Source organism: Syngnathus typhle, linkage group LG20 (assembly GCF_033458585.1).
Source record: "Syngnathus typhle isolate RoL2023-S1 ecotype Sweden linkage group LG20, RoL_Styp_1.0, whole genome shotgun sequence".
NCBI classification, from domain to species: domain Eukaryota; kingdom Metazoa; phylum Chordata; class Actinopteri; order Syngnathiformes; family Syngnathidae; genus Syngnathus; species Syngnathus typhle.
This window is the reverse complement of record NC_083757.1, coordinates 3,406,266-3,433,153: the sequence shown is the minus strand read 5'-3', so window position 1 is coordinate 3,433,153 and position 26,888 is coordinate 3,406,266. Positions and strand designations below refer to the sequence as shown.

Genomic DNA, 26,888 nt, shown 5'->3' with positions numbered 1-26,888 from the left:
AAGGTAAAATTTGTTATTTTGCAAATGGAAGCCACACTGCCAGATCATATTTGACATTCATCCTTTTTTTTTTTTCCTGACTTTAATGACAGTCCAACACCTTGAAAGGGTTTAATTGGACTCTTACTCACTTATCAGTCTCTTGACATCCTTTCCCAGACACTCTAACATCAATTCACACTTTGCAAGATGGTCTATAATGGTCCTCACATCAGTGTGACTGTCTTTCATGAATGTGTGAACGACTCGAGGGGAAGTTAAAATGTCTTCTTAGCTTGTTTTTGTATCCAAGGAACAGAACTTTGGAGCTGTTTTTCCACAGGTGGATAGAAAATGATGAATGCGTTCTTCTTTATCTCCTCACGTTATACAAATACGAGTCGTCGAGCTCTAATCGAATTGATCAGGCCCGGCTGATTGTTGATGCAATCACTTTAAGCGCCATGCAATTCCATTATGGAGAGGCTGGCACCTGCTTTGCTTCTCTTTAGGGATTACCAGCCGCGCAGTTAGAATTTCGTAATGACTTGGAGAGGATTTAGCATAATATGTGTCCCAGAGCTGTGTTTTTTGCCCCTAAATCCTCTCAGGGCAGACCCAGCAGGGTTTTTTTTTTCTTTCATGCATCTCTCCATTATCAGACTGGAGGGGAGGTCACATGTTGGAGATTACAGTAACATGAGGGGCAGATTGCTATTCGCTCAGCTCCATCTAAACCAACATGCCACCAGACTGGATGCTTACTAATCTGGACAAATTTGACAAAGAGTTCTAACTTGGATATTTAAATGCCCATTTAGGGAATTAAGAGCTGCGTTTTTTCACATCCAGCTGGTGCAACATTTCAGATAACCTGAGAAGCTCCGCTTTAAATTTATTATAGTGAATGAAAAATAAGGATACATCTCAAATATTTTTGTTAATAAAAAACATATAAAACTGTTATATTAAAAATGTCCTGTTTTAATTTTTCATTTATTTATTTTAATGTTATTTATTATTTTTTATTTACTATTCTTTATTTTTATTTTGACCTCAAGTTTTCTCATGACCTTTTCCTCAAACTCAAATTAATTCTGCCGACAGGATTCCCGGTGGATTCATTGTGCTGGTCATGTGTGACCAATGAGTAGTTGTTTGAAGTTGAATTGGTGGAACTGGTTGCCTGAACACAAAACAATTGGAAGTTTGTTACGTTAGGCATAAAAGATGAAACTGGCTGTTATTGGATTCAAAGAGCGAGACATAAACAGGCATGGACGACATTGAACGGTACATCTGGCTACCAGGTCTTGCGAACCCTAATCCTTTTCTAGGAAGCATTGACAGAGTGTGTTTGCAAAATGAGTGATCCCAGCAGGCTCGTAAAAGTCAGTGAAGAGCAACCGAGGCCTCCCCAAAGCAACCACGGAACAGAAGTGCCCAAGGTTTGTCTCATACGAATTAATTAGCAAACAAATTAGCTTCATTGTAGACAGAGGGCGTTTTAGTTCACTTGTGTTGAAACAAAAAATATATAGATATTGACACTGCAGTTGTACTTCAGCTCCATACTTTATTAAATAATCCACATAGTAAACATTGTCATCATGAAAAAAAGAAAAAAAAATTGTCTTCAAGTTTTCTTTTTATTAGCCACACACTTTTAGTGACTTTTATGAAAGTTCATTCAAGTTAATGTGCTTCTTTGTTTTAGGTTACCCAGGAAGGTAACCATGGAAACCCAGAAGGACCAAGCTGGAAGGGGGAGATTGAAATTCAGCAGTTATATTATATTTATATATTTGTTTTAACATCTGCCCAACGTTGCTGTAACTGTGAAACCATCTGTGTGTATGCAGGCTGCCCTGGAGCTGCCGGAGACAAACACCACAAGTACAATGACCATCTTTGTGTCACCATCTGCTGCATTGATGGTAAAAGCCATTGATAGTCGCTAACTTGATCAATTTGATAAATAGTTTTTCTTTTCTTTGCCTGAAGAAATCACATGTTTTTATTTTAATAGCTGTAACCTATGAAATATTTTTGTTTCCGGTGTTTCTAAGCATGAGCAGTCATTGGATGTTGGCGACATGCTTCTTAAAAAAAAAAATATATATATATATATATATATATTTTAAAATGGGCAACAAATATTAAGATGAGAATTCAGTATGTATAAAAAGCAAAAAAAAAAAAAATACAGTACATTTCTAAACTACCGGCCAGCATGCGTTCTACGACAGGACATCACTATCACTTCTATTTATTTATTTTTTTCTTCATACTTGCCTTTTTTATTTATTTATTTTATTTTTTTATTTAACATAACGTCTTATTTACACCAGTCACCATGTTAAGGCGATCATGCTAACCTTCAGCAGCAGTCCAATAATTTAACACAACTCACAGAGTTATGCGAACTCAACACTATTCCACATTTTCATCACGTTCAGCTAAAAGTGGAAACGGTTACAGTTAAATAATATTTCCTCATTTAGAAAACCAATTGGGACCATTTTTGTGACTATTATTATTCATACCCTAGTTGAGTTGTTTTATTTGGTGACCTTTCGAATTACTTTTTTTTTTTTTCATTTTCTGCCCCACAAAAAAAATTCAAGTCCAAAGTTATTCAAGATAAAAAAACGATGACAAAGGCAAATACTTGATGAATACCTCAAACACAATTTACAGTCTTATATCAACACTAACTAGTGTAATTGCCAGCCTTGAGATTATGTAAACATCCACTTGAACACTACATTTGGCCACAGTCTGACCTACTTTGGGTTTAACTGTGTGCGCGGCAATTTTTTCCATCTCTGAATTTGCATTTTTAGGATAAATAACACACATCTCCACAAATGTAAATTTCAGGTCCAAGCAACTATCAAGTCCTTGTGATGCACAAAGAGGGACCACAAACATGGTGTACTTCCTGTCCTGCAAGTCAATCTCTAAGGAGGCTTTTGATTGGATGAAGTGAATTCCAACTCCAGCTGAGACTGCAGTTAATTGGCTTGGAAGGATCGGAGGAGCAGCTACCGCATCCTGCTCAGGTACGGATCGAAAGAGGAGACAGTTGCCGTGTTGCTCATTTCCATGCTCTGATTTCAAATTGGGGATGTAACCTTTAAATGTATCCCCCAGTCTCATTAAGTAAAAACAAATATGACAACAATTCTGCCCTTTCTTCTCCTGACGATAGCTGGCGGGTTGGGGTGTCAAATCTAATGAACAGCTGAGCACGGGGCGGCAGGGAGAAGGGGGGGGGGGCAGATGAGACACAAGTGTCCTTGTCAAAGCTGTGCAAGCGAGCGAGAGGGTGCAGAAGTAACAATGAGAGTAAAATGGCTGCCATTTGAAGGCCAAGAAAAGGCGCCTCTCTTTCGGGTTATGAATCACGCCGTCGCTCTTATCTGCTTGACTGGAGTGACTCATGCGAGCTCCCCCTCGGGCGGGTTTGACTCAAACGGGGCTGGGAATAGGCAGCTTTGGGCCTATGTGGCCTTCACTTTGCTAAAGGAGGATTTGAAGGCTGAGCCGGGAGGTCAAAAACTGCACGGCGAGTGTGACATCAAAATCTCAGTGCATTCCGACCCCCCTCCTCTTCCATCTCCTCATCCCTCGCTCCCTCTCTATCTGATTGGGCGGGAGGATTAGCGCTGGATTACCCACTAAGGGGATGTTTATATGTGTTAAAGTCAAATTTGATATGACTTTGGAATACTGTAAAGTATTGTGCAAAAATACTGGGTCACCACTCTGCACCTATTTTAGTAGAAGATGCAATTAGCCTATATAATTTTTTTCCTGAGGATCTGAATGAAGATGCTTCTCAGGCATTGCGATCTGTTCATTTTATAAATGAACTTCTTCGTGATCCAAGTACGAATAACACTGAAAAGCATCAAAATGATCAAAATGTCGTGCAGAACTCACATTGAAATGAATGAACTCGCTGTTTTAAGAAGCCTGTGCATGACAGATGAGAATGTACGATGCACTCATTAGACGCCAGATTGGACTCTGACCAGTGCACGTGTGTCACGCTTTTATTCTGAGTAAAAAGCACATGATCGGGCATTTAAATACTCGCCGTCCAGCGCGGCCCGGATTTAGCAGCGGGGGTTATTGAGTGGCCGAGAAGGGGCAGAGGTCTTGAGAGATTTGGGGAGTCGTAATCTGCTAATCTAATTAGCGGCCGGGCTGTCAGCAAGAAGCAGGGGAACGCAGGACGGGCTAAACAGCTGATGACCCTGGCGGCTGGCCACGGCACAAGTCGGTCACGCTTTCCGCTCACATGCGTCGGCGCTAAAGCGGGATACTACTACTCTGGAAAGCTCCCTGGTAAATTTGATTTGAGTAAAAATAGGCAACTGTCCCCTCAGGCCAGGTGACCCATAAAAGCACACAGCAGGACTGGCGTGGTACCGACGTGCAGCTGTTCCCATCCATCACTCTGCCGGTGTTGCGAGATGGCTCGGCATTGTCTGGGAATATCCAATTTAGTCAGATTAAACTGTCTGTGCCGCATTTTATGATTCAGTCTCTGATGAAAATGTCAATCCAATCGGCTTGGATGTTGCTGGAAATCCGCCACGGTGCTCGGCGACAATGGCGTACTCCGGTCTGAGCCGTGCATGTTGATTTATCCCCCCCCCCAAAAATGCGTGAGGATGCTGAAGGATCCCGAGAGGCAGCTGAGACAACTGGAGGCCTCGCACATGCTGTGCAAGACTTTTGTTGGGACAGGTGGAGCAAAAGGTTCTGCAATTCAAGTCAGCTCAAGAAGATTCTTGAGGTAAAAATGGTGCTTCAATTTTTCATGGTTGCTGTTGGTTTAAAAAAAAAAAGGGCATGAGGATATGGCAAGAGAGAATTCAATTGAAATTCTTTTTAAAATTGCAGATTCTTTTTTTGCCTCAAATTTCCATCCAAGAATTGGCAACCAAGCCCAAAGTTGCAATCATCAAATAAATACATATGGCAACGGAACCAGTCAATTGTGTCGGCATCTTCCTTGACTCCTCTCACCTCTCCAGAACCCGACTGTAATCTTGCGGACCACACCCCCCTTCGCTTTTGAGTTCGGCAAACACTTGCGTGAAAAAATGAGGGTCCGCGTTGATTCGCAGCATCTTCGAACTCGTGGCGTTGATGATGGCGAGGCATCGGTCCCAGAAGGCTTCCTTACCCGCTTCAACCAGGAAGGGCTTGAGCGGGTAGGATATTTCGTTACCCATGTAGGAGTAGGACAGGTAGAGGCAGGTGAGCAGGATGGCCTGCAGCTCGTGCTCCGACGCTACCAAATCCCCGTCCACCACGTCTCGACACAGCATGTACACGAAGACCACGTTAGCCGGTGTGACGAAGGCCTGGTCCTGCCAGCCCTGGAGCAGAAGCGAGCGATCCACGGCCCGCAACCACAGAACAGGGTCGGACGGCAACAGATGCTTGAGGCGGTAGCAGCGACAGCACAGGAACTCCCCCAAGCAGCGAAGCAGCTCGCTGGTGGACGCTTGGACGATGACACGTTTAGGGGACGTGCTCAAGGTCCCCTGCGGGATTTTTTTCACAGAAGAAAGCTGCTGTGGTTTCATGCAGCCGTACCCGTGGCCCAGTCCCAGGCCGTAACCGAGCCCTAGCCCGAGTCCCACTGGCACCTCGTAGCTGCTCAAGTTAGCGCACGACAGAGACTTCCTCACATTCTCGTAGTTGAGGTGAAGCACGGGATCCTTTTGGTAGATGTTTAGGTTGTTGTTGTTGTTGAGAGGGTCAACCGGGCCAAGTGGTGCATTGGAGCTTTTCTTGGCGTTCCCTTTCTTCTTGGTGGAAGCCACCAGACGTTTCCATGTTAGCACCGGGAGGAAGATGGACTGGCCTCTCTTCAAGCCGCGCTCTTTCTGGTTGTTGAGAGATCGGCTGCTCAGGCTCGGGTAGTGGCTTAACGAACCGGGACGGTTTTCGTAGTAGCCTGACTTGCGCGAGACGGGTGACAGAGAAAGTACGGTGCCCATGATGATGCCTGAGCTGGATCAGAAATGATCTGCAACTGACGAAAAGAAAAATGCTTTCTGTCACACTTGACTGAACATTCTTTTTCAGACATGATGCACTCAAAGCAAAGTTGTCATTTTGTAGAAAACTGAAAACTTTTTTTTTTCTTTTTTTTTTTCGGTATGGCGCCGTAAGTGGCTGCCTCCCAGCAGTGTTCTCTCTTTTCCTCTTTATTTCTTTCTTTTCTCCCTTTTCTTTCTGTCTTTTTGTCCATTCGGCAATGCTGGTGCCTTCTACCGCACCTCGGTATCTCTTCGGATCGGATATTTTGTATTATTTTTTTTTCTTCCTGGGACCGGGATCATCGGTCGAGACCGGCGTAACTCTACGGCGGCTTCCTGCTATCCGGGCAGTGATGACCGGGTCCCTCGCCTTGGCCTTGCAGCCGCAACCCCTGTGGGGAGTCCGCTCCCTCGTGCTCGTCGGAACCAACGACTTTCGCCATGCTAGCCCCGTGGTGACCATCTGCACGTGCACCCGACTGGGTGCCCAGGACGCTGCTCACACGTTTGCCTGCTTTGTGATGTTTTTCACCGATTCACGACCACGGTCCATTGGGCGCCGTTGAACTGGACTGCCCCTACACCTGTCTATGGACCCCGTGGAGGCTATTTGGTGTGTTTTGGGATGTTCTCTTGTATTGAGGGGTGCTGGTTGGCCACAGTTACTTTTTTTCCTTTGTCTTTTAGCTTTGTTTTGCTTTGATGGCTTTTATCTTGAGCACTTTCTGGCTTTCTTTGTGGCGCCGTTGTGTGGCAGCCTTATGAGAGCCTATTGAGTTGCGCTCATGCCATTTGTGCGTCTTTTGTATACCCACTCTGTGGTATGAATACTGCTGGGGCCTGAATTTCCCCACCCCTGGGGATCAATAAATATACAATCAATCAATCAATACAATCAATCAATCAATCAAAACAATGGATTTCCGCACTTGTCAACCATCTCAAAAATGTTAAAGAGCAACAAAGAAAAAAATCTTCAGCTTTGTATTGTGTTGATTGCTAACAACTGGCATAACAATTGTTGCGCTATCAACTGGTTATTAAGAATTTGGAAGAAAAAAAAAAAAGGATTTTGTTTTTTTTACACCATCCAGAAGTAACTGTTGCTGTCTGAAGAAGCTATTGTGACATCATCTGTGGCTCTATAGCGCCATCAAACTCCATTCATAGATTTTAGAAGTTTGCTTGGCACAAAAAAAAAAAGTACATTTCCAATTCTCAACAGAAAACACTCAAAAATGCTCACCTGAGAATATAGCAGAATATTAAATCCAACTGTGTCGCAGTCTGCAGATGCAAAAACTGGCAATGAAGAGTTTTTTTTCCTTTTCCTCTTCCCAGTACACAGAAGACACAAAAGTCACTCTCGTGGAAGCTTTGAGCCGCTTTTCACAGATGCAACAGCGCGTTGTCCATGCGGACGAGATGCGGTTATCATCCTCCTCATGCGCGCTCCTCTAATATAAACATTGCGCTCAAATATCTTCTCCATGTTTGAAGATGCGGATCTCCACAGTGTCTGCAGCTTTCAGCTATGTCCCATCCGTTCAGTGAGAAATATTGGCGTCATCCCCGAGTCTTCCAAATGGAGCGCTCATTCGGGTTCCAGAGCCGCTCCAAGCAGGCGCACTTGTGAGCGAGCGAGCGAGTCCGCTTCTTGCAGCCAGTGGGCGCACACTTGTAGCCCCGCCCCCCTGAGTCTTGCTTCATGCTGACGGCACTGTGTTGCACTGAGGTCAGCTTGCAGCGCACGTACGGTCCAACCAATAAACTTGGTGTTTCCCAATGGCTGCTGTCCAGATGCAAACCTAAGATATATAAACATGCATTAACCTTCCACTATATTTGGGACATAATCCTTTTGTGGGTCAGGTTATATTATGTAACTATCTTCTGATAAATGTCTCTTGATCATGAGGTGTCGGATGAAAGAGGATCAGATGCCTCACGAGGAAAATAAAAATATCAACAAACAAACAGCTCCAACTTTCACAGTTTTGTCCCTGCCATGTAAAATATTCAGCTTCAAACGTGGTATTTTTAAAACAACTACATTTTTTAGTAATTAGTTAAATCTTCTTGTCATGAACGCAGCTGGATGAGAACTACATGAGATGGGAAGTGGTTTGTTTTCCCAAAGGAGCACAATTGGTCGAGAGGCAAAAAAACAACACAGCAATCAAGTCATGATGGAGCAGTGGAGATAAGAATATGTGGGCAGCCAAAATGCAAACAAACACATTTTGCAGAAAACTATTGGGTGTTAAGATGACAGCTCTGCTGCAAAACAGACAGAAAAGTGAATCAAAGTGGGGGCGAAAACATTTATTATTCAAAACAACAGAACCATCTAAAAACATGATTGAAAAAAAAAAAAGTAGTTTATAAATTGCAATGCATTTTTTAAGCCAGTGTGGTTCAAAACAAATCAACAGCAGTAAATAAGCCTTTGGTAACAAAAAAAAAAAAAAACACACACTGCAGATACTTTGTACTACTTTGACTAGCTGTTCACACACACACAGCTGCAGGATTCTGCATCTCCTGCCCAGCTGACCCGGATACACTGACTGCCATGAAAAGAACTGTTGTTATCCACTGATGAAGGATACACGCAAGCCAACAGCGTCAAGTCTCGTGATGCTGTTTGTCATCTAATTCCCAATTACATGTTTGAGAACTACGGATGGAATTAAAAGCAGATGAATATGCAGATAACATCCATCCCGAATAAAACTAATATAATAGGATTCTTTTTATTTATATGATTTTTTTTCTTCATTTCATTCTTTTTTAATATGACCAAGTTTGACCCACTTCCTTGCCCTACATCACAACCATTAAAACACTAATGCGGAGAGTGGAATCCATCAGCGTCACATCACTTTTAGTGGTTTTGTTGTTTTGGATGTTATCGTGTCAGACAAGTCCATTTCTCTTTGCTCCCTACCAATTTACCTCTGCACAAAAACACAATTTTGATTACTCAGAAAGTGTTTCTCTTAAGTGGCCTCTTAATAATAATCTTTTAGCTCCCAAACAAAATGTTCTGTTCATTTTTTTTTCATCTCAGTTTTTCTGTTATGTTTATTTACAGAGTCAGAACATGATGTCATCCTCGCTTCCTGGAACAAAGAGAGAGAGCAGAAAAAAATACCCCAAAATTGATTCAGCATCACAAGGACGCATCAAAGCTGGAAGATCAGAACGAATAGATAGGATGGAGACCTGGGGGCTTCGCAAGAAGGTGTTGGAAAAAGGTGAGGAGAATAAATTGAGGTTGGGGAAGTCAGACAGGTTCACAAAGTGACATCTAGTACAGAAATAAAAGATAACTGCTTCACCATGTTTGCTTCAAATGCTGGACTCTACAATTAACCTGAGTCTGCAGACATTGCTGACTTACTTGGATATTTTTTTAATCTAATGTAATAGTGAGAACATAGAAGAACCTTCTCAGCTTGCCTAAACACTACCAATCAGATGACCTAGCGGGCCAAAATAATGTACTGTATAATGTATGTAAATAATTACATGAACTAAACGCTCCTCAATCTGGTTTATTTCAAATTTCCTATAGCAATACTGCCCTCTGGCGGAATTTAAAATAATTGCCTTGTTGTGAGATCCAGTTCCAGTCCTTACAAGTAGAGAGCGCTCATTGCACGCGATTAAGCTCTTATGCGTTGTTTGGTACTAAACCTGCATCAGAAACATTTTTTAATTTTGACATGTATGCTTGAAAACAGCTATTTCAGTGGATCTAACCCAAAGTCCAGAGTACTTCTAGATATGACAGTTAAAAGCATGTTTATTGTTGTGCTTGTATTTTGCTTGCTGGAGGATGCAAATTATTACAAACACTGATGTAGTGTTCCATATTATCATTATTCTAGTAAAAGCAGAATTTCATAGGGAATTCTTAAATGACAATATATTGTCTATGTGTACCTAATGACGTGTCTTTCTGTCTTTTACTTTAGGGTGGGGGTCAGGGTCAAACCTGTTAACCCCTCCATTGAAGAACATATCATCAGGGGTGTTCTCTACACCATTAGTCACACAAACACACATCCTGATCCCACAGGCAGAAGATTGCTGTTAACACATAGCAAACATTTGATCCGGCATGGGGATCAGCCGACTGATCCTCACCCCCATTAGCTCAATGTGTTTTACCAGATTGCTTGCATTTTACTGTCTGCACACTGAATAGATGCTGAGCCCCCGGTGGCAATTTGGAGACGTGATTTATACCCTTAAAGATGACGTATATATAACCTTAGCTTCAAATAAATGAAGTGAGAAAGCACATTAGTTGTTTCTAGGGTGTGATGGGATTTATAGGGCCGAAGAAAGACCTGAGCGACTTATTTGTTGTTAAAGCGCCGCCGGTGGTGTTAACCCCTGACCCCGCTGCTCCCTGACCCCTGGAGGACAGCTCCATCCACGCGTCAGGGAGAAGGCCTGTCACAGAGCAAACATCCAAGACAGGGGCTGCAGGGGGGACGCAGGCAGACAATTAAAAGGCAGCCTGAGTAAAGAATGTCAGGCCACCGGATGCATCAAGCGTTTGCAGGAAAGTGTGAAGATGAGGGCAGATAAAGAGCTTGGAGGCAATAGTCCGTGAAGCAAATCAAATAAATGTGACATTAAATGATTCAATAAATGAATCATTGAATAATAGAAAGCGATAAAAAATGAATTAATTTGTTATTAAATGTGTCTTTATATGTTTTCTCTGTTACTTTGAGCCAAAAAAAAACACACACACACACACACAAAACAATTAAGGCAAGAGTAGAGCCATATTTGCTACAGAACAGAAGCAGAAATGGACTTAAAGAACGAATTGTAGTTGTTATGTCGCCGTCTTGTGGTTGTTGTGGAAACTGCAACGTCGTGCAACATCAAATTAGTTAGTTCCAACAGGATCAGTGCTCATTTTATTGGCAGTTTAGCTATCAAAATGTAAAGCATAGAATATTAAATGCAGTTTTAATGGGTACAAACCAGATCTGTTATGTTTTCATTGATTGTAATTGTGATTGACTAACAAGCCAATAAAGGGAAAAGCATTGTGCCTCTCAAACCAACGTCAGGAGGATGTAGAAGAGGAAATTATTCAACTAAGATGGACAAAAGAAAATGACATCATGCATGAGAAAGGTGATACTGCACTCACCTCCTACTGTGATTGGCTCCTTTGCCAAAACCAGGAAACATGTGGTTTGCAGGTACATTCAAATCCTTATTTGGGAATGAATAGTTTACCCAACATTGTGACCCTGACAGAACACTTTTGTCATCATTGCATCTCTGACCCAAAGACAAGCATTCCTTGCAGGTGAGTCAGACCCAATCAGTTATTCAGTGGAAATAATACACCGAAGATGAGGGTGTTTTTGTTTGCTTTCTATATGACGAATCCCCCTATTTGGTCATTCTTGATGGATTTCACAGTCTTTGTATATCAGATGGCACACCGGATGCTGATTTTTATCCGAGTAACCCCCATGCGACCAACCCCAAACAAATGACAACACAGATGCAAAGAGAAATGTCCATCCAACTATTGACTTTTTAAAAAAAAAATATTTCTCTTTGTATCCAAAAGATATAATTGACAAACGTCAATGCTGTCGTGACAAAGAGGAGGAAAATGTCAAGAGTGGAACTGGTTCTAGCTGGTAGTCGCCACCTGCACGCGAGCCGGTAAAGCACGTTGCCTTGGTTGCCTGGTTTGTTTACAAAAACACATAATAGCACTATTAGCTTCAGATTGACACTGACAAAACAAAAACTTTAAAAAGTCAAATCAGCCCAAACAATTGAGGTACACCTCCACGCTATTAGGAGGTTCAATGCACACGCATAAAAAAAGCTGGTTTGAAATGTACTTTTATTATTATTATTATTTTAATAAACATTAAAACCTGTTAAAACATGTCTGGTTTTTTATTCCTTGTTTTTATTTATTTTTTTGGTTAACTGCTTTATATGACAATATGTATATGTGTTTTACGTTGTGTAACATGTGTTGGTGTCCCCCAAAATAATGAGCAAGTAGTCAAATACACATTCTTGACACGTACAAAAAATGCATAAAGTTATTAGGTACACCTGAATATGGGCGTGTACCTAATGGAGTGTCCGTGTGACGTCACAGATCAAACAGCCAATCAGAAAGTGGGGGTGAGGGCGGGTGCGGCACCATCTAGTGTCCCAGTGACGTAGGTACACCTGTAAATGGCGGTGTACCTAATGGAGTGTCCGTGGGATTCCCTCGTTAAGTGCACCTGCGTGAAAAGTTTTAGCTCCTGCAGAACGTGAAAGTGGCTAAAACTTTTCACGCAGGTGCGCTTAACGAGCGTAACTTGGAAAACATATTGGAACGCGGCCCTGAGGACTAGAGCTTGACGCCTGTGACCTTTGACCATGATATTTCCCTAATAAAGTGGCCTGTTATTAGGTACACTTGAAAATGGCGGTGTACCTAATGGAGTGTCTGTGTGATTCCCTCGTTAAGTGCACCTGCGTGAAAAGTTTTAGCTCTTGCAGAACGTGAAAGTGGCTAAAACTTTTCTCGCAGGTGCGCTTAACGAGGGTAACTTGGAAAACATATTGGAACGCGGCCCTGAGGACTAGAGCTTGACACCTGTGACCTTTGACCATGATATTTCCCTGATAAAGTGGCCTGTTATTAGGTACACCTGCAAATGGCTTTACAAACTAGCCAGAAAAAGCTAAGATTAGGGTTTCAAAGTAGGGCAGTAGCAGAGATCCAAAACTCAAAGTGTTTGCCTTGAGTGCCGGAGACTCAAGTATCTTTGTTTCATATATAAATGCTGCACACCATGGGTCTTGAACCTCGGTCTCATGAACACCAGGCAAAGTTTTTGCCGCTTTGCTACTTTGGCATGAATGTTTCAAAGTATTTTGTGTATTTCAGATACATTTCAGGTAAATTTACTACAACTTTTTGCATTTTGCAATCTGACCTGCATAATCCAAGGAAGCATTTGGAGGAAGTGAGAACAAGAGGAACAGGAAATCAACATCTCCTATTTTCTTGGTGACTAAACTGCAATGTTTGGATGCATCCATAGCAACCCTTCAAGTGCCCGAGCACATAAACACAATCATCAACCAAATATCATCATCATCATTTATTTTCAATTCAGACATAATTCTACTCGTTGGAGTCACTTCCACGGAACAGGTTTGTTGTTGTGATTGCTGGGGAACTTCTCGTGAGGTGTGGTGGGAATGTTGCTTTGGCTCATAAACCAAAGTCCTCAGGGCATCAAAGTTCACAGAGATTGAATTCCCTCAAATGACACGGCAGAGTGATTTTATGGGTCTTAAGGATTTTAAAAAACCTGTTTGTGCCGTGTTGGTCATTGTATACTGCGATATAAATTTAAATAATTCAAGTAACATTCAGTAGCAGAGATTCAAAACCCGATTTCCTAGCTTTCGATTTGAATTTGAAATGGCCACACACAGTGTAATCTAGTTACATAACTTTTTTAAACTGCAATAAATAAATCACAGAAAAATGATGATTGACATCTGAATTCTGCTTTTAGCGTTTGCAAGATGTATCTTGTTGTATATACGTTTTTATTTGTTTTTCTCAGCGCTTTTAATCAGTATTCGGCCTATTGCGCAAGAGCTGTTATCAGGATTTAAAACAATTGAGAGTGCAAGTCGATGCATGCTTGAGAGAATTCATTTTGCCAACAACAAGACGCTTTTTTAACAAGACAACATAATGAACATTTGACAGAGATAATGATTTTTTTTGTCACTCATATTTTCCAAGCCTTTATTCTAATTTGAGCACATTTTCCTTTACGTTCGAATGTCCTTTTCGTTCGTGTGTGTGTGTATGTGTGTGTAGGGGCGTTCACAGCAAAGGATTTACCATGAGCCGGCATTCCAGGAGTTGTTGTCATATATTTTCCATGACATACAAGCAGTGTGAAGACTGAAAAGGACAAAATGGCTGTCAATTAGCGCCACCGATGAGTGTCATAACGTGCGAACAAAAGAAGCTTAACAACCTGACAAAAGACATTTTGCTGTTCATCATGACTTCTAGAAATCTCCGTCAAATGATCATGGCATGCGCGGTATGTGACCTGACCTTCAAAAAAAAAAAAAGCGACAATTACATGAAATATGAACATCCTGTGTTGATCCTCGAGGCTCCACTCTACGTGTGAGTTGACATTAGTCGAATATTATTAGGTTTATTCATGACCGGTACTTTTATGAGGCAACTTTGGTTCCACATTGAGACGTGTTCTTATCTCGTGTGCTGCAGGGGCCACTGTACGGTTCCTGTTATTTCCGCACTCCTTGCCTGGCAATTCCAATTGTCTAAGCACTCATGGCAAAAAATAAGAATTGTTTGTTATTACAGTGCCATTCCACAGTGGCGTGAGCGTGTGTTGTTTTGACTCGGGGAACAATCAGCTGTTGCAATAATGCCGTCTCCTTGGTTTATTTACTGGGGACGTTCCTAAAAAAAAAAAAAAAACGGTCACGTTTTCACCGAGCATATTTGTTTTGGGGTTAACGGGAGTGGTTGGGAACCGTGACAAAGCAAGCATCATCTTAGAAGAAAAACAATCACAAGAAAAAACAAGATCATTTTTATCATTTTTTTTTCATGCTTCAACCGTTTCAGCACCACTTGTCCTTTGGAAAGTGAACAACAGGAAGCATGTTGTTGGAATTTGCCAAAAGTTGCTCATTGAAAACAAGATAAGACCCAAAAGCTGCTGTAATCTAAGATGGAAAAGTACTTAATGATTACCTGGGAAGCTGAAGAATGAGGGAAGGAGGTGGATGCTGGAAAGAGGGGGAGTCTCCACTTTCAAAAGGGCCCCCGAGAACAAAACAGGAAACCATCCCGTTGTTTTGCTTTTGTGGCCACGACAAGTGTTTGGAATTTTAAGGAGGTGAATTCACATGTTTACGCTCACGTCTGCGCTCAGGTCCGAGCATGCACGCGTAAACATTTCCACGCACGGCAACGTACGCCGTATTCAATCGCACACAAACACGCGTGGAGAGAATGTCTGGCATGCCTTGATAAGCGGAGACGTGAAGCCCGAGAGCCCCCCGTTGGATGTTATGAGGAGCCGTGGATGAATAGACTAAATAGCTGCCATGCTGCTTGACTGACCTTGCTTCAATCTGGACTTACGTTCTTAAAGACACGTCGATCCTTGGGTCTTTTTGATTTTGCTTGGAAGGTTGAAAAAGCATGGTGACCTCTTTCCAGAATCGACGCATTGACATTGGTGAGTTTATCAGGTGTGTTTGAGAATCAAGTCAGGGAATTGGAAAAGATTCCTGGAAATACGTCTGGTTAAAAAAGGGGATTTTTTTTTTTTTAAATAGAATAAATCAATTCAAGAAACATATCTAAAAAAAACTCTTGAAAAAATAAAGAATGAATAAATAAACTTGAATAAAAACACAGCTGTAAATAAATAAATTTGGATAAAAACATGGCTGTTATGTTTTCTTCTCAAACTTTTCTCTGATTACACTTTGTTGGGCCTACAGACGTTGTCAGTCAGGTCCAAAGGCATTGACCTTTAACCTGTGGAGAAGTACTTCCAGGTGGTGCCTCTCTGGTCTTGCCCTGACACCGAGCAGCGACGTACACACACACATGGGAGTGCTGATCCTAAACAAGCAATGATCTGGGGAGTCAAAAATGTCGCATGAGCAGGCTCAACGTGCCAGCTCCTCACGTGACTGACTTCCTTTTAAACCATTAAAGACTACACAATCATGGATTTGTTGTCTTTTAAAAGTTACCTGGAATTTTGCCTCGCCTCCAAGTCGTGGGTGGAGAAAACCAAGCTATTATGTAAATTGGCTCCACACAGACCAGCACGTGTTTAGCGAGACCTCATACATATACTTTCATTTTTGGAGAAACGCAAACTATTTCGCAATCACCTCTTTGGTCAGGTGCTTAGCGTGCGAACGTCTGAGCACAAGGATTAATTAGAGGAATTTACTGTTTTACAATTCTTCACATAAGAGCATACTTACCGCACGTGTAATCTTCCCGAAGGAGACTATAGCACACAAATTGTAGTTATGTGCTTCCACCGAAGCTCTCCCAGCTCGCCTGTGAAATATTAAACCACAGTTAGCAGTGCGATAATTTATACGGATTAACCACATGGTCAATCTGTGAGATGAAGATGAATGGCCGCACATTTTCTTTCTTATTATGAGTCAGCCATCTTTGTCTGGGAATTCTGGGAGGTCCATCACCTGCACAGACGAGTGATACAGAAGCATGAGAAGGAGAATTTGGTGCTGAATGAATGATGCCAGGTGCCTCCTGCACTGGACGGACCCCACAAGCTGCACGGGTCCAGTTCCATCCTGTTCACGCCTTCACTTCTGTCCTCACGTTTGTGACATTACTTTTCATTCCTCCTCTTGTTTTCCTCATAGCGACTTCCCAGAGCTGCAAAGTAGACTTTTGGCCTACTTTCAAAAGTGATACGGATCTCGCCTGCGTACGACACCAGTTGCAACATGATTTTTCTTTAGCCTCTGTCGGCTGCTTCGTGTTGATATTCATCGTTTTCCGTAAGAGCATGCAAATTCCGCAAACGCACTTGTCATCACCCGAATAAAGCAAAAATCATTATTATTGATGTTGATCTTTAGCTCACGTGTTGAGGTTTTGCTGAGGATTTTCAGATTTCAAATTGATACTAATACCTCCACTGAGCTTCAGGATTATCCCCAGTAAGAAGTTATCTGTCGACGCTTGCGGCACGCCGCTTAATGGAGCAGTTGAGACGTGCGTATGTGTGCGGGGCTCATGGCTTTGGGATTAGCGTGACAATGAGCCGTTTCCTCATATTTGAAGCTGAATGGATGATCTCATTGTCCGAGGAGACACGTTGCACGCAAGAAAATCTAAGTGACACGAGGAAGTATTTGGGGGTTCTTTCGGAAGCGTCTTTGATGGATTTAAACAGCCCACCAGGGGGTTGAACCCTGTGACCTTTGTATCCAACTTTGATCTCGGTGGCCCGGGGGATGTGTGATGGACGGGTCAAGGATTAAGAGCGTCGGGCATCTTCTGCCAACTGGAGGTGACACCAATAGACTTTAAAAATATCATACACTTTAAGATGTGGGCCATGGAAAAAAGAAAAAAAAAAGATGGGAGACACCAGGCGGCTGGCACAGACATCAGGCCCAGATGAAGAATGCGGATAAGGATGGCAAAAAATTCAAGATAGCAAATGTCCAGATGGAAATTTTGGATTCTGAGTCTTCCAGCACGTCCGACTAAGGAACTTAAAATGGGGCAACCTCCCGATTTCTTTTTTTCTCTCCATCACCTCAGTCACATTAGGTAAGACGACTGCATTCCAGCAACTCTTTAGTTCTGGAAGTAAATTTCCGCTTAAGAGGAACATTTTCACCTAATGTCTTGTTAGAAATAACAAACAAGCTGCCAAGATAAATCACGCCATGTTTTTATCCCCTCCGCTTATAAAGGTTGACATTCAGTTGATGTCGTCCTTACAGCAGTTCCTCAGGAAGATCCAAGGGTCAACGAGACTAGGAATGCACGGAAAGTCATGCGTCCTTTAACACACACACACACCCACGTAGCCAATCTTCTATCTGTGCTTTTGTGGCAAATGAGCACAACGGGGGGATATTTACATTGATTTGCTGGGATGTCAGCAATAGATCAGACTGCATGTTGCTGTTTTGCTAATCAGATAAAAAAGGTTACGCGGCAAAATGTAAGGACATAACACCAGCAATCAGGAGCAATGGGCAGGATGCACTCGGCTAAGTAAATACTGAGCAATGCTTTGATAAATGGGTCACGGGCCCCTGCTCACCCCCTCCCCTCTCCTAACCCCCATTTTTTAGTCACCTTGTTCCAGGCTGAATGAATGTAAAAATAAACTTGGATGCTGATGTGAGTGTAGGCGTAGCAGTCAAACAAGCTAGCTTCCATTTATGCAAATTATGGGTTATGGATGTTGGGCGAGGGAAGAAAAAAAATTGCGTCATTTTTAAATGCCTAAAATAATGGCCACAACTCTGCAGGAAACAAAATAAGTAACTGTCACCGATAATAAAATGCATTTTTCTGCTCAATGTAAGGTTATGATGAGTACATTCAATTATAGCCGTCAAGTTCAATAATGAACCCAATAAACTGAATTAATTTGATTGAATTTTTTTATTTTTTTTTACTGAAAAGAAAATTGAAATCCACTGAGGAAAAATTGTCTCAGTTCATCTCCTCAACTTCTTTATAATATTCTCTTTTCAGACAGCATTATTTATCAACAGTCCATAATTTATTATGAAAATGATAACTAACAGATTATGTGAATAATTTGTGTATGCTAGAAGCAAGGAAACATTTTTACTATTATGGAACATGTTGCTCAATGTGTACAAGCTGACAAGTAACAACAGTCTCAATTCATATCTCCGCCAAAGAAAATCATCTTGCTACCAGCCAGTGCACATTCAATATTTAATATAACGACTGCACCCAAACAAGCGCCATGCTTATGTTATTTTTCTTTCGAGACGACAACATTAGACGATAATGATGATAGCTTCTACGAATTTCAATATCAGCAGGAAACTTTGTGTCAGAGTTAGCGTAGAGGAGCGTTGGGGGGGGTCACACCTGTCAAGCGCTACTGTAACATCTGCGGCTCTGCAGGTGGTACAGTAGAAGCTTCTGCGTGATGCAGCTGCCAGATGCTGAGCTCAGCGTGCGTAGATGTTTGACGCGTACGTCATATGTGGAAGATAAGACCCACAAAATACTGACACTTGGCATCTTGAATCTGCTGACCTCATGTGAATTATCCCGCGTTTGTTGTTTTTTTTGGCACTCGCAGGTTAGGCTAAGTTTAAGATTGCCATACAATAAATTATATATTAACTAATTTTAAAAAGAAAAATGTTCACTAAATCATATATTTTTGCCTGCCAAGATTGTTTATTTAATGCTAATATGACGCGAAAGGGAAATTATTATGATATTATTTTGTAATTTTCAGCAGTATAAAGCTAATATTTTGTCTAAAATGAATTTGCTAACTTCCTAATGTTCATGTACACTTTTTAAAACAGATTTTCCTACTTGCTGACCACTGAAAATGAAAGTTCTCAGGGCCTAACGGCCAATCACAGCTCAGCTAGCAAACTTCACAACTTTCTAACATTTACATTGAATCATATAACAAGTCAGTCTTTTAAGTGCTATAAAAAATAAATGGCTGGTTATATACAGAAATTTACTTGAGGAAATAAATGCATACAAAAAAATATTAAAAGAACTTGTCAAATATTTTCCCTCCAGTCCAAGCACATAATGACTACAAACAACCAATCCAAACAGACGTTATTACAAAGCAAATATAAATAAAAAGAAAACAACTCCTCGAAATTACTTGAACCGCACACAGCATGAAACCAATGTTACATAACCTACCAACTGTAAGAAATCCTTTTAACGCTTACGGGAAAAATTTAAGGTGACCCTTGTTTGTGGTAGACGTGTGTGACAATCAGTCAGATGAATCACTAACTTTTGACAGAGTTGTACTTTTGTTTAGAGAAAAAAAATCTCCCCAACTATGCTGCAGGTGCTCCCAATCTTATGTGCTGCCACAGATAACGGCCTAGCAACGTGCGAGAGGGCGAAGCGACATTAGCCGAGTAGTAGTAGAGCTGCAACACACACCGTGTCTCCGGCACAGTACAATAGCTGACTGATCCGATAAGATGGGATCGGAGACGATAACATAATGTGTAAATCTCTGTGTGCGCCTCTAGGTGTGTGCGTGCGGGTCGTCACTGCTTGTTGTGACACGCCGCCCCGCAAGGTTTCTAGTAGGATAACTTTCACCCTCGAGGACACACACGTAAACAATTTGAAACAAGCAAGCATATTATATACAGTAAAAACTGGTCAAATATTTTTAAAAAAAAGATATTTAAAGTGAAGACAATTTGCAATTCCAGTAATGACACACGAATTTGATGCACAATTTGTCCACATAAAACAATGTGGCGGGCCGGGCCGTATCTGGTCCCCGGGCCTTGAGTTTGACACGTGCTCTAAAAGATGGTTTTAGGTGAAAAGTGTTTTTTAGGTTGGTCGGGCCAATTTAGAGTGCCTCGTCGTTGCGGTGAGACGAGGCCTAATAAATTAAAAAGGGGAAAGGTGAATTTGGAAGTTTTATTTTCTCTCCACACATAGAGGTGAATCTCTAATGACGCGACAAGACCTCAGACTACAGTCGTCATTGTTCACATTTTCCACACACTAATCAGCATTGCGTGGGGGGGGGGGGGGGGGGGGGGGCTTTGTGGCGACAGACGCCGTCAATAGGAAATGGGTCTGAATGGAAATATGCCTGGAATGTGTTGCAAAGCGACCCAAAAAAAAAAAAAAAAATAGAGATAATGTTCCATCAGCACAGCAAATGACTGTTTTTGTAGTCTTATCAGCGATTCAAGTGGAAGCACCTCATGTGGTCGTCTGTTTTGATGTGTCATTTACTATTTCATTCATCAACTTGGACGGTTTCATGTTCATAATGATTATAAGTGTAAGAAAATACTTTTGCGATTTTAGTCTTTGATTCGGAAAGGAACCATAACTTGTCCCTGCATGTAGGGTGTCAACGCCTGGATCAACTATTTATGCCCTCGAACCTGAGGTGCTCTCTAGTTCTGAGCCATTTATTATTATTTTTAAACAGCTGTGTATGTCTATGCCTAAAAAACAATTGCAGTTTTAATGATATCGTGCAAAATATCACCGTTATGTGATGTAATTAGGTCAGATGCAGCAGCTACTCATTAAAAAATGACTAAAGGATGATTACACTAGATTTTTCTTTTTTTTACCCCCCCCCCCCCCCCCCCCCCCCATGTTGACAACTGTAAAGAATGTTAAGTTCCAGGCCCCGACGTGAACAATGGTGGTGGCGTTCCGCCCGAGCCACAGGCGACCATGATTACGTATGAAAAGCTCTGACACAATGAGACCAAAACAAGTTTATCATTTGGCAGCCTTCCTAACAAAACAACAACACCACACATACAAACATGCAAGGATGCGTTGTGTATTTACATAAATGATATCTGGATATTGTTTTTTTACACAGGATGTGGCTCACCAGCAAGAACGCCGCTTGCCCAGGTGCTTCGCAAACATTATCCCTTCAAACAATGACTGACACGACGCTGGGATGAATCACAGATGAAATAAAAAATTTCCACGGCTTTCACACGCCTGTCAATATTTGTATATGAAAGACATGGACGACAAAATGAGTATCTCATCGCTACCCGCCTGGCAATGTAAATAAACACAGTAGACAAAAGAAAGTCGAGCAAAAAGCATCGGAAAAAGTCTCCGGGCATAACTGTGCAAGATTCATGACGCCCCCAGAACACAAAAATGTGGACGCTTGTCTTAATATTTAGTCTGATAGTGCGACAATACGCTGGATTGATTAGGTGCTGAAGCTCAAGCGTCCAAAACTTTATTTTTCTAATGAGATAATACCAAACAATGTAACGACAACGACAAAAGGCAATAGCTGGAATACCAAGACGCTTTGTAACGTGTTTTTTCGGATTTCCTTCAACTACATTGAGCAATATAAAAAGTCTACACACCTCTACTCAATCCTGACAAACCTACATATGCACAATTTAAATGAATTGAAAAAATAATCTTGTAGAGTGCGGAGGTAAAAGGTTGCATAAGTATGCACACTCATTCCTGGCATCTCACAAATGTTTGCATCAAGAAGCAGAAATTTTTTTTTTTTAAACAGCTTGGAGTCAACGAGTCTTGTCCAAATGTATAAACACGTTATGTAATGTACTTCTCATGTATACATGTAGGCTCCATGGATAATGTTTATTTTGCATTTCTGGCATCTCTGGGCTAAATTTGGATTAAAGATTGTAATGCTGACCCCTTTAATAAAACGAAATGTACAATTCCACGCATTCCCAACATTCCCCGTTTATATGAGCAACAGTTGAGAGCCGTCTCCTCGCTCCTTTCTCAGTCACTTTAAATAAAGCCAAGCGTCTCAGATTCACGTCTGTCAGCACAGTCTCAGTTCAGATATGCGAGGGGATATTCCTGTCATGTTTTGCACGCCTGACAGGTAGGGAGACACTTGGATTACAGGCAGGCGGGGTGATGAGAGACGCCACGTGATCACCCCGATCCATTTAAGCCAAAATCTCAATATCACTCTTTACGAGTGTGCTTTAGAACGGAAAATTAAGTGTGTTGAGTTAGCGCTGGCCGAGCTCGTCAGAAGTCGAGGCCCGTCGGCCCCGCCCCGACGTTCCCTTTCTATTGTTGGCTGGCGAGCTGCAGAATTCCTGCCGAGCGGCGGAGATTCCTCGCTGTGTAATGGGCTATTATGCTAGCTCGCACGCTATTCAATAGACTAATGACTTGTGTCAAAAGCTAACGTCCCAAGGGAGTTGTTTGCATTGAAGTGAATAGTTCAGACGCGGACTGCCATTGTGTTGTGTCGCCAGGCCGGGCCAGGCTGGGCTCGTGCATGTTCACCTCTTTGGACTGCAAGTAGATTATGCAAGGAGGGATGTTGGTGCAGAACTGAAAGCTTTATTAGGCCAAAGCTGATTCATGCAGTAAAGGTCATGTCATTGGGTTTTAAATAGAATGATGAGAATGTCAATCTGATAACCTAGAAGCGGGTCATATTATTTAACTCCTGCTTCATATTATGCCTTTGTTTTTAAGATTCAAAATAAATATTGTATCAATTGTACTTTACTGGTTAAGTCATTTTTTCTCTCTTATATAACTTTCCATCCGAGATGACTCTGCATGTCTTCAACTGTTTTGCAATCATGAACCAGGTGGATCTGGAAACGTTGGCATGCACAGAAACAGTAACAGGCATTTATTGCTAGCAGCCGCAGGCACAGTAAGTCTAATTAGAATACATCTGCCACACAGCCTGCAGAGTTAAATGCTTTCCACCAATTTGCATTGGGTTGCCGCCTGCTGCCAGTTCAAACAATTTAGCGATGAGTGATGGGAGTGAATTTAGTTGCGCCGCCGTTTGAAGCTAACCCAAGAACAACTTGTATGACATTCACCACACTGCACGAAAATAAGAGCCAATCGGGGGAACCGATGTAGCAAAGACGCTAACGTACAGAATACATCCAATGCAAAAAAAGGGTTCAAACATTTGAAAACATATCTGAACTTTTGACTTTTTGAGTGTCAAAGGTTGTTATTGTTTTTTTAAGCCACTGTAGATGATGACAGTTTTAAAAAAACAAGACAGTCATTCCCGACATGGAGAAACTTGAACTTGCTGTCAGCACAAAAAAATGATTTGCTGTGATTGTATTGTGCATTGTTCAACTAAAAAAATTCTACAATCATGACCTAATAACATGTCAGAAGAATATAAATCTTCAAATAAAACACATCATACTCAACAAAGATGCTTATTCTTTGTTTTGCTAGTCCCAGTGTTGATAGGTTGAGTTATGTATTTTCGGGAAATTAGACGCAAGATTATTTAAAAGGTAATTAAAGCGCCGAGGCTGAAGGTTCTCACCGGACCCTCAAAGTTCTCAAAGCCAGACAGAGAATACTTGAAGAGTGACTCATTGATGACTCACGTCTCAGCAGGTGGTTGATGCAAAAGCAAGAAAGATGAGAAAGATGATCATAGGGGCAGGAGATTAAGTCATTGATGATGTCCAACAAAGGGGGGGGGGGCAAACTTTTTCTTCTCAGGGCTGCATACAAGAAAAAAAAAACTGTAACCAATAGACAAGGCAATTATAAATACATTTGTCATTTTGAAAAACTGCCTCACTTAATTATTATTTTTTTGGGGTGGTCCACAGCCCTGTGTCCGAGAAAAATAGATCCGCCCCTGCCGTACAGACGGCGGCACTGAGCAATCAAGTCAAGTTGGACATAAAAAAAATGTCGCCCATGTCGGCAATTATTTTTCGACCGGGACAGAAGTTCATTAACATCACCTACAAGTCGCAGCACGTTTGGGTATGTCTTGTTTTGATTCAGTGGTAGCTCAATGGTACCATATTTATAGCAAATTTAATAAGGCAAGTGGCAACATGACATCTTAAAATGCTTTGATGGTCAACAACAACTTTAGACCGAAATTTTCCGTCATCGCACACCAGCTGGAATTTCTCTTGAATATATTTTTATATCACAATCGATGTATTGCACTCTTCTGCGTCGATAAAACAAACAGGAGTTGACTCAGATTTTAAATAAACACATTTATTAAAATATTTTTCGCCACAATTTGGCATCTTCACGTCAAAACATTTCACAGAAATGACATAGTGCATAACCAATATGGCTGACGAAACAAGTACAAATATAGGAATAAATATGACAATATATAAGACCTATTGAGGAAGGAAATACTTTTTGGAGGTGAACTATGAAATTTGCATTTGCGTGAGTTACATAGGATCTTGATGTAGACAGGAAGTGGTTCAACCAGAATGGCTTATTCCTGACTACATGTTGGTATCCAACTTTTTGAGAATTAAAAATAATCCACAGATGGCAGTGGTTGTCTGACGTGAAAAAAAAATGGCTTGAAATGTTACTTAATGTTCAATTTGGAGTGCATAGAGGTGACTGCAGAGAAAAAAAATCTGGTCTTCAGCTTATCTCTTGAAATCTCAGCTCCTTGTCTCAGTTTTCTCTCCGCTTGGGATGCAATCTAGATGGAGGTGCTCACGTCGCCATCACCGAGGTGGTCGATGGGTTTATGAAGATCCCTGAGTTATAGAGAAGGTAAAGAAATCTTCCCACTTCTGGCTTGAAGGTATCGGGTCATCTTCAGTGGCGTTTTCAGCCTGCGGCTTTGCGTCCACTTTTTAAGAAGCCTTTTGACGGCGGCGCTGATCCGGGGCGGCGGCGCCCTTCTTTGATTGTTCATACTGCACACAAAGACGGAGAGAGCAATTAGGCATTTGAGACAGTCATGTTTTCAAGTTATTGGAAATGGAAGTTATTAGTCACGCGATGCCTAGAATTCCAAAAAAATGATAAATAGAGGAATCATTACTGTCCAATTATGAGCAGACTGTGGCAAACTAGACAGGAATTGCCCGAGACTTAAAAACATAATTGTCCTCCTTTCTTATATGTTGTCACATAATAATAAATAACAATCTTGACTTAATTATTCAGAAAATTATTAAATTATAACAAACTTTTTGTGTATCTAAGCTTTATTGGGTTGTATTCCTAAAGAAATATTCTTTTTAATATACCTTTTAGTCTTGCTTGTGTCAGCCTCCAGCTCGGGGCCCTCATCAGAAGGGATTTCATTCTTTACTGATGTCTCCTCCCTGTCAGCAACATAAAGACGACATGATGACTTGCAATCATATCCCCCGTTTTAAACACCCACTCAAACGCGCCTGTACATGCTTAAAAAGGATTTTTTATTTTCCACCCGTTTCCAGTAATGTGACACAGGTTTAATGATGCTGGATGTCGGATGTAAATGACCCACCTCTGGCAGAAGTCAGTGCAGGTGAGGTCTCCCTGATGCAGGCAACGACAGCGGGAGCGACCACTTGCGGTTGCCGTGGCAACCTGGACTGAACGCCTTTTCCTGGGGGCATTGCCCAAGCCATATGAAACTATACGCCTGGAAAAGGACAATGGAGATTAAGTCATCACTTTGACATGAATTCAATTCAAAATTATGGGATTATTGTGCCATTATATAGAATATTATAATAGATATATAGATCTGGGGGGGAAATGAACTTTGCTGTTGATGTAGATTAAATCAATGTAATTGGAGCCTTTATTGAAGACATTTCACTTCTCATTCATATGTCGTCTTTTAAATTTATCTATTTGTTTATCATTTGGGTTGTTTGTATAAATTAGGTTGAATTGGTTGGTCCATTTTTTTTTCTTTTTTAAACAAAATTGGGTTATTTTTGAAGCAGCAGTTTCAAGATGACTTATTTGAAGCATTTTTTTTCATTTCTGCAAATAAATAGATTGTTTTCCCCAGATTTATACAAATAATTATAGTCAATATGAAACATTTTGCAAAACTTACTCAGGAGTGTTGACCCATATGATGTCCAAGTGGCAGAAATAAACGCATTCCTTGTCCAAGAAAGTTGCGCATGAGCAGCGCTTTTCGCGCACATGGCGCACTTGTGAAACTGTGGTTGACGTTTCAACAGGAGCGCAGATTGCTGAAATAAAAAATAAACACAATAATGAAACACTTGTCTCATGAATATAAATGTATTACAAATTGAGCAGAATAAAAAGAAATGGATTTAAAGTGTTTTCCTTACCTATGCTTGAAATCCAGGAGTGCATCAAAGACAAGACGGAAAATAAGACGTAAATATCCATCAGTCCGGTTGAAAGAAAATCGAAATAATCCAGGAGAAAGAAAAATCTGAAAAACGAGTGCCCGTCCTTTGCAGCAAAGTGTCAAAAAGCGTCCTGAGAGGTGAGCACAGAAGTTTCTGCTGTTGCGCGTGAATGTGGCCCCACATGTTCACTCTCAGCTTTATACAAGTATTTACCCCCCCCCCCCCCCCTCTCTCCCCTTCTTCCTCCATACAGTTGTGTCCTCTGGCTTCCACCCAGACAAATGTTGTCTGTGAGCAAGCTGATAAAGAAGGCGGGGAGAGAAATGACTGCGACTTCACATTCCTACGAGACACCTCCAG

At 41.5% G+C, this 26,888-nt stretch overlaps 2 protein-coding genes and 2 long non-coding RNA genes across 9 annotated transcripts; 1 reads left to right on the top strand and 3 right to left on the bottom strand.

Annotated features, from left to right (window-relative positions):
* The first annotated feature begins 9 nt into the window (after positions 1–9).
* LOC133144439 (uncharacterized) lies at positions 10–11,992 on the top strand. Its single transcript, XR_009710682.1, has 5 exons — positions 10–1,427; positions 1,697–1,916; positions 2,863–3,044; positions 9,145–9,307; positions 10,031–11,992. It is a non-coding gene; the product is annotated as an uncharacterized LOC133144439 (long non-coding RNA).
* Positions 1,536–7,752, bottom strand: si:dkeyp-92c9.2 (uncharacterized protein LOC571482 homolog). Of its 2 annotated transcripts, none has more exons than XM_061267090.1 (2): positions 7,294–7,752; positions 1,536–6,034 (listed from the first exon to the last, which is right to left on the bottom strand). In XM_061267090.1, the coding sequence occupies exon 2, from the start codon at positions 6,003–6,005 to the stop codon at positions 5,019–5,021; it is 987 nt and encodes a 328-aa protein (XP_061123074.1). In that variant the 5' UTR covers positions 6,006–6,034; positions 7,294–7,752; the 3' UTR covers positions 1,536–5,018. The 2 variants fall into 2 exon arrangements, with proteins under 2 accessions (XP_061123074.1, XP_061123073.1); XM_061267089.1 differs by having other exon boundaries at positions 1,536–6,040; positions 7,294–7,749.
* A 1,225-nt stretch (positions 11,993–13,217) lies between the features above and the next one.
* On the bottom strand, positions 13,218–17,018 carry LOC133144440 (uncharacterized). Of its 5 annotated transcripts, none has more exons than XR_009710684.1 (5): positions 16,818–17,018; positions 16,359–16,605; positions 14,875–16,209; positions 14,117–14,577; positions 13,218–14,040 (listed from the first exon to the last, which is right to left on the bottom strand). It is a non-coding gene; the product is annotated as an uncharacterized LOC133144440 (long non-coding RNA). The 5 variants fall into 5 exon arrangements; XR_009710687.1 differs by having other exon boundaries at positions 14,117–15,772; positions 16,131–16,209; XR_009710686.1 differs by adding an exon at positions 16,300–16,358 and having other exon boundaries at positions 14,117–16,209; positions 16,444–16,605.
* A 7,404-nt stretch (positions 17,019–24,422) lies between these two features.
* edn1 (endothelin 1) lies at positions 24,423–26,733 on the bottom strand. Its single transcript, XM_061267111.1, has 5 exons — positions 26,505–26,733; positions 26,258–26,399; positions 25,694–25,831; positions 25,449–25,526; positions 24,423–25,112 (listed from the first exon to the last, which is right to left on the bottom strand). Exons 1-5 carry the CDS (start codon positions 26,563–26,565, stop codon positions 24,956–24,958), a joined length of 576 nt encoding a protein of 191 aa, XP_061123095.1. The 5' UTR covers positions 26,566–26,733; the 3' UTR covers positions 24,423–24,955.
* Positions 26,734–26,888: the final 155 nt, after the last annotated feature.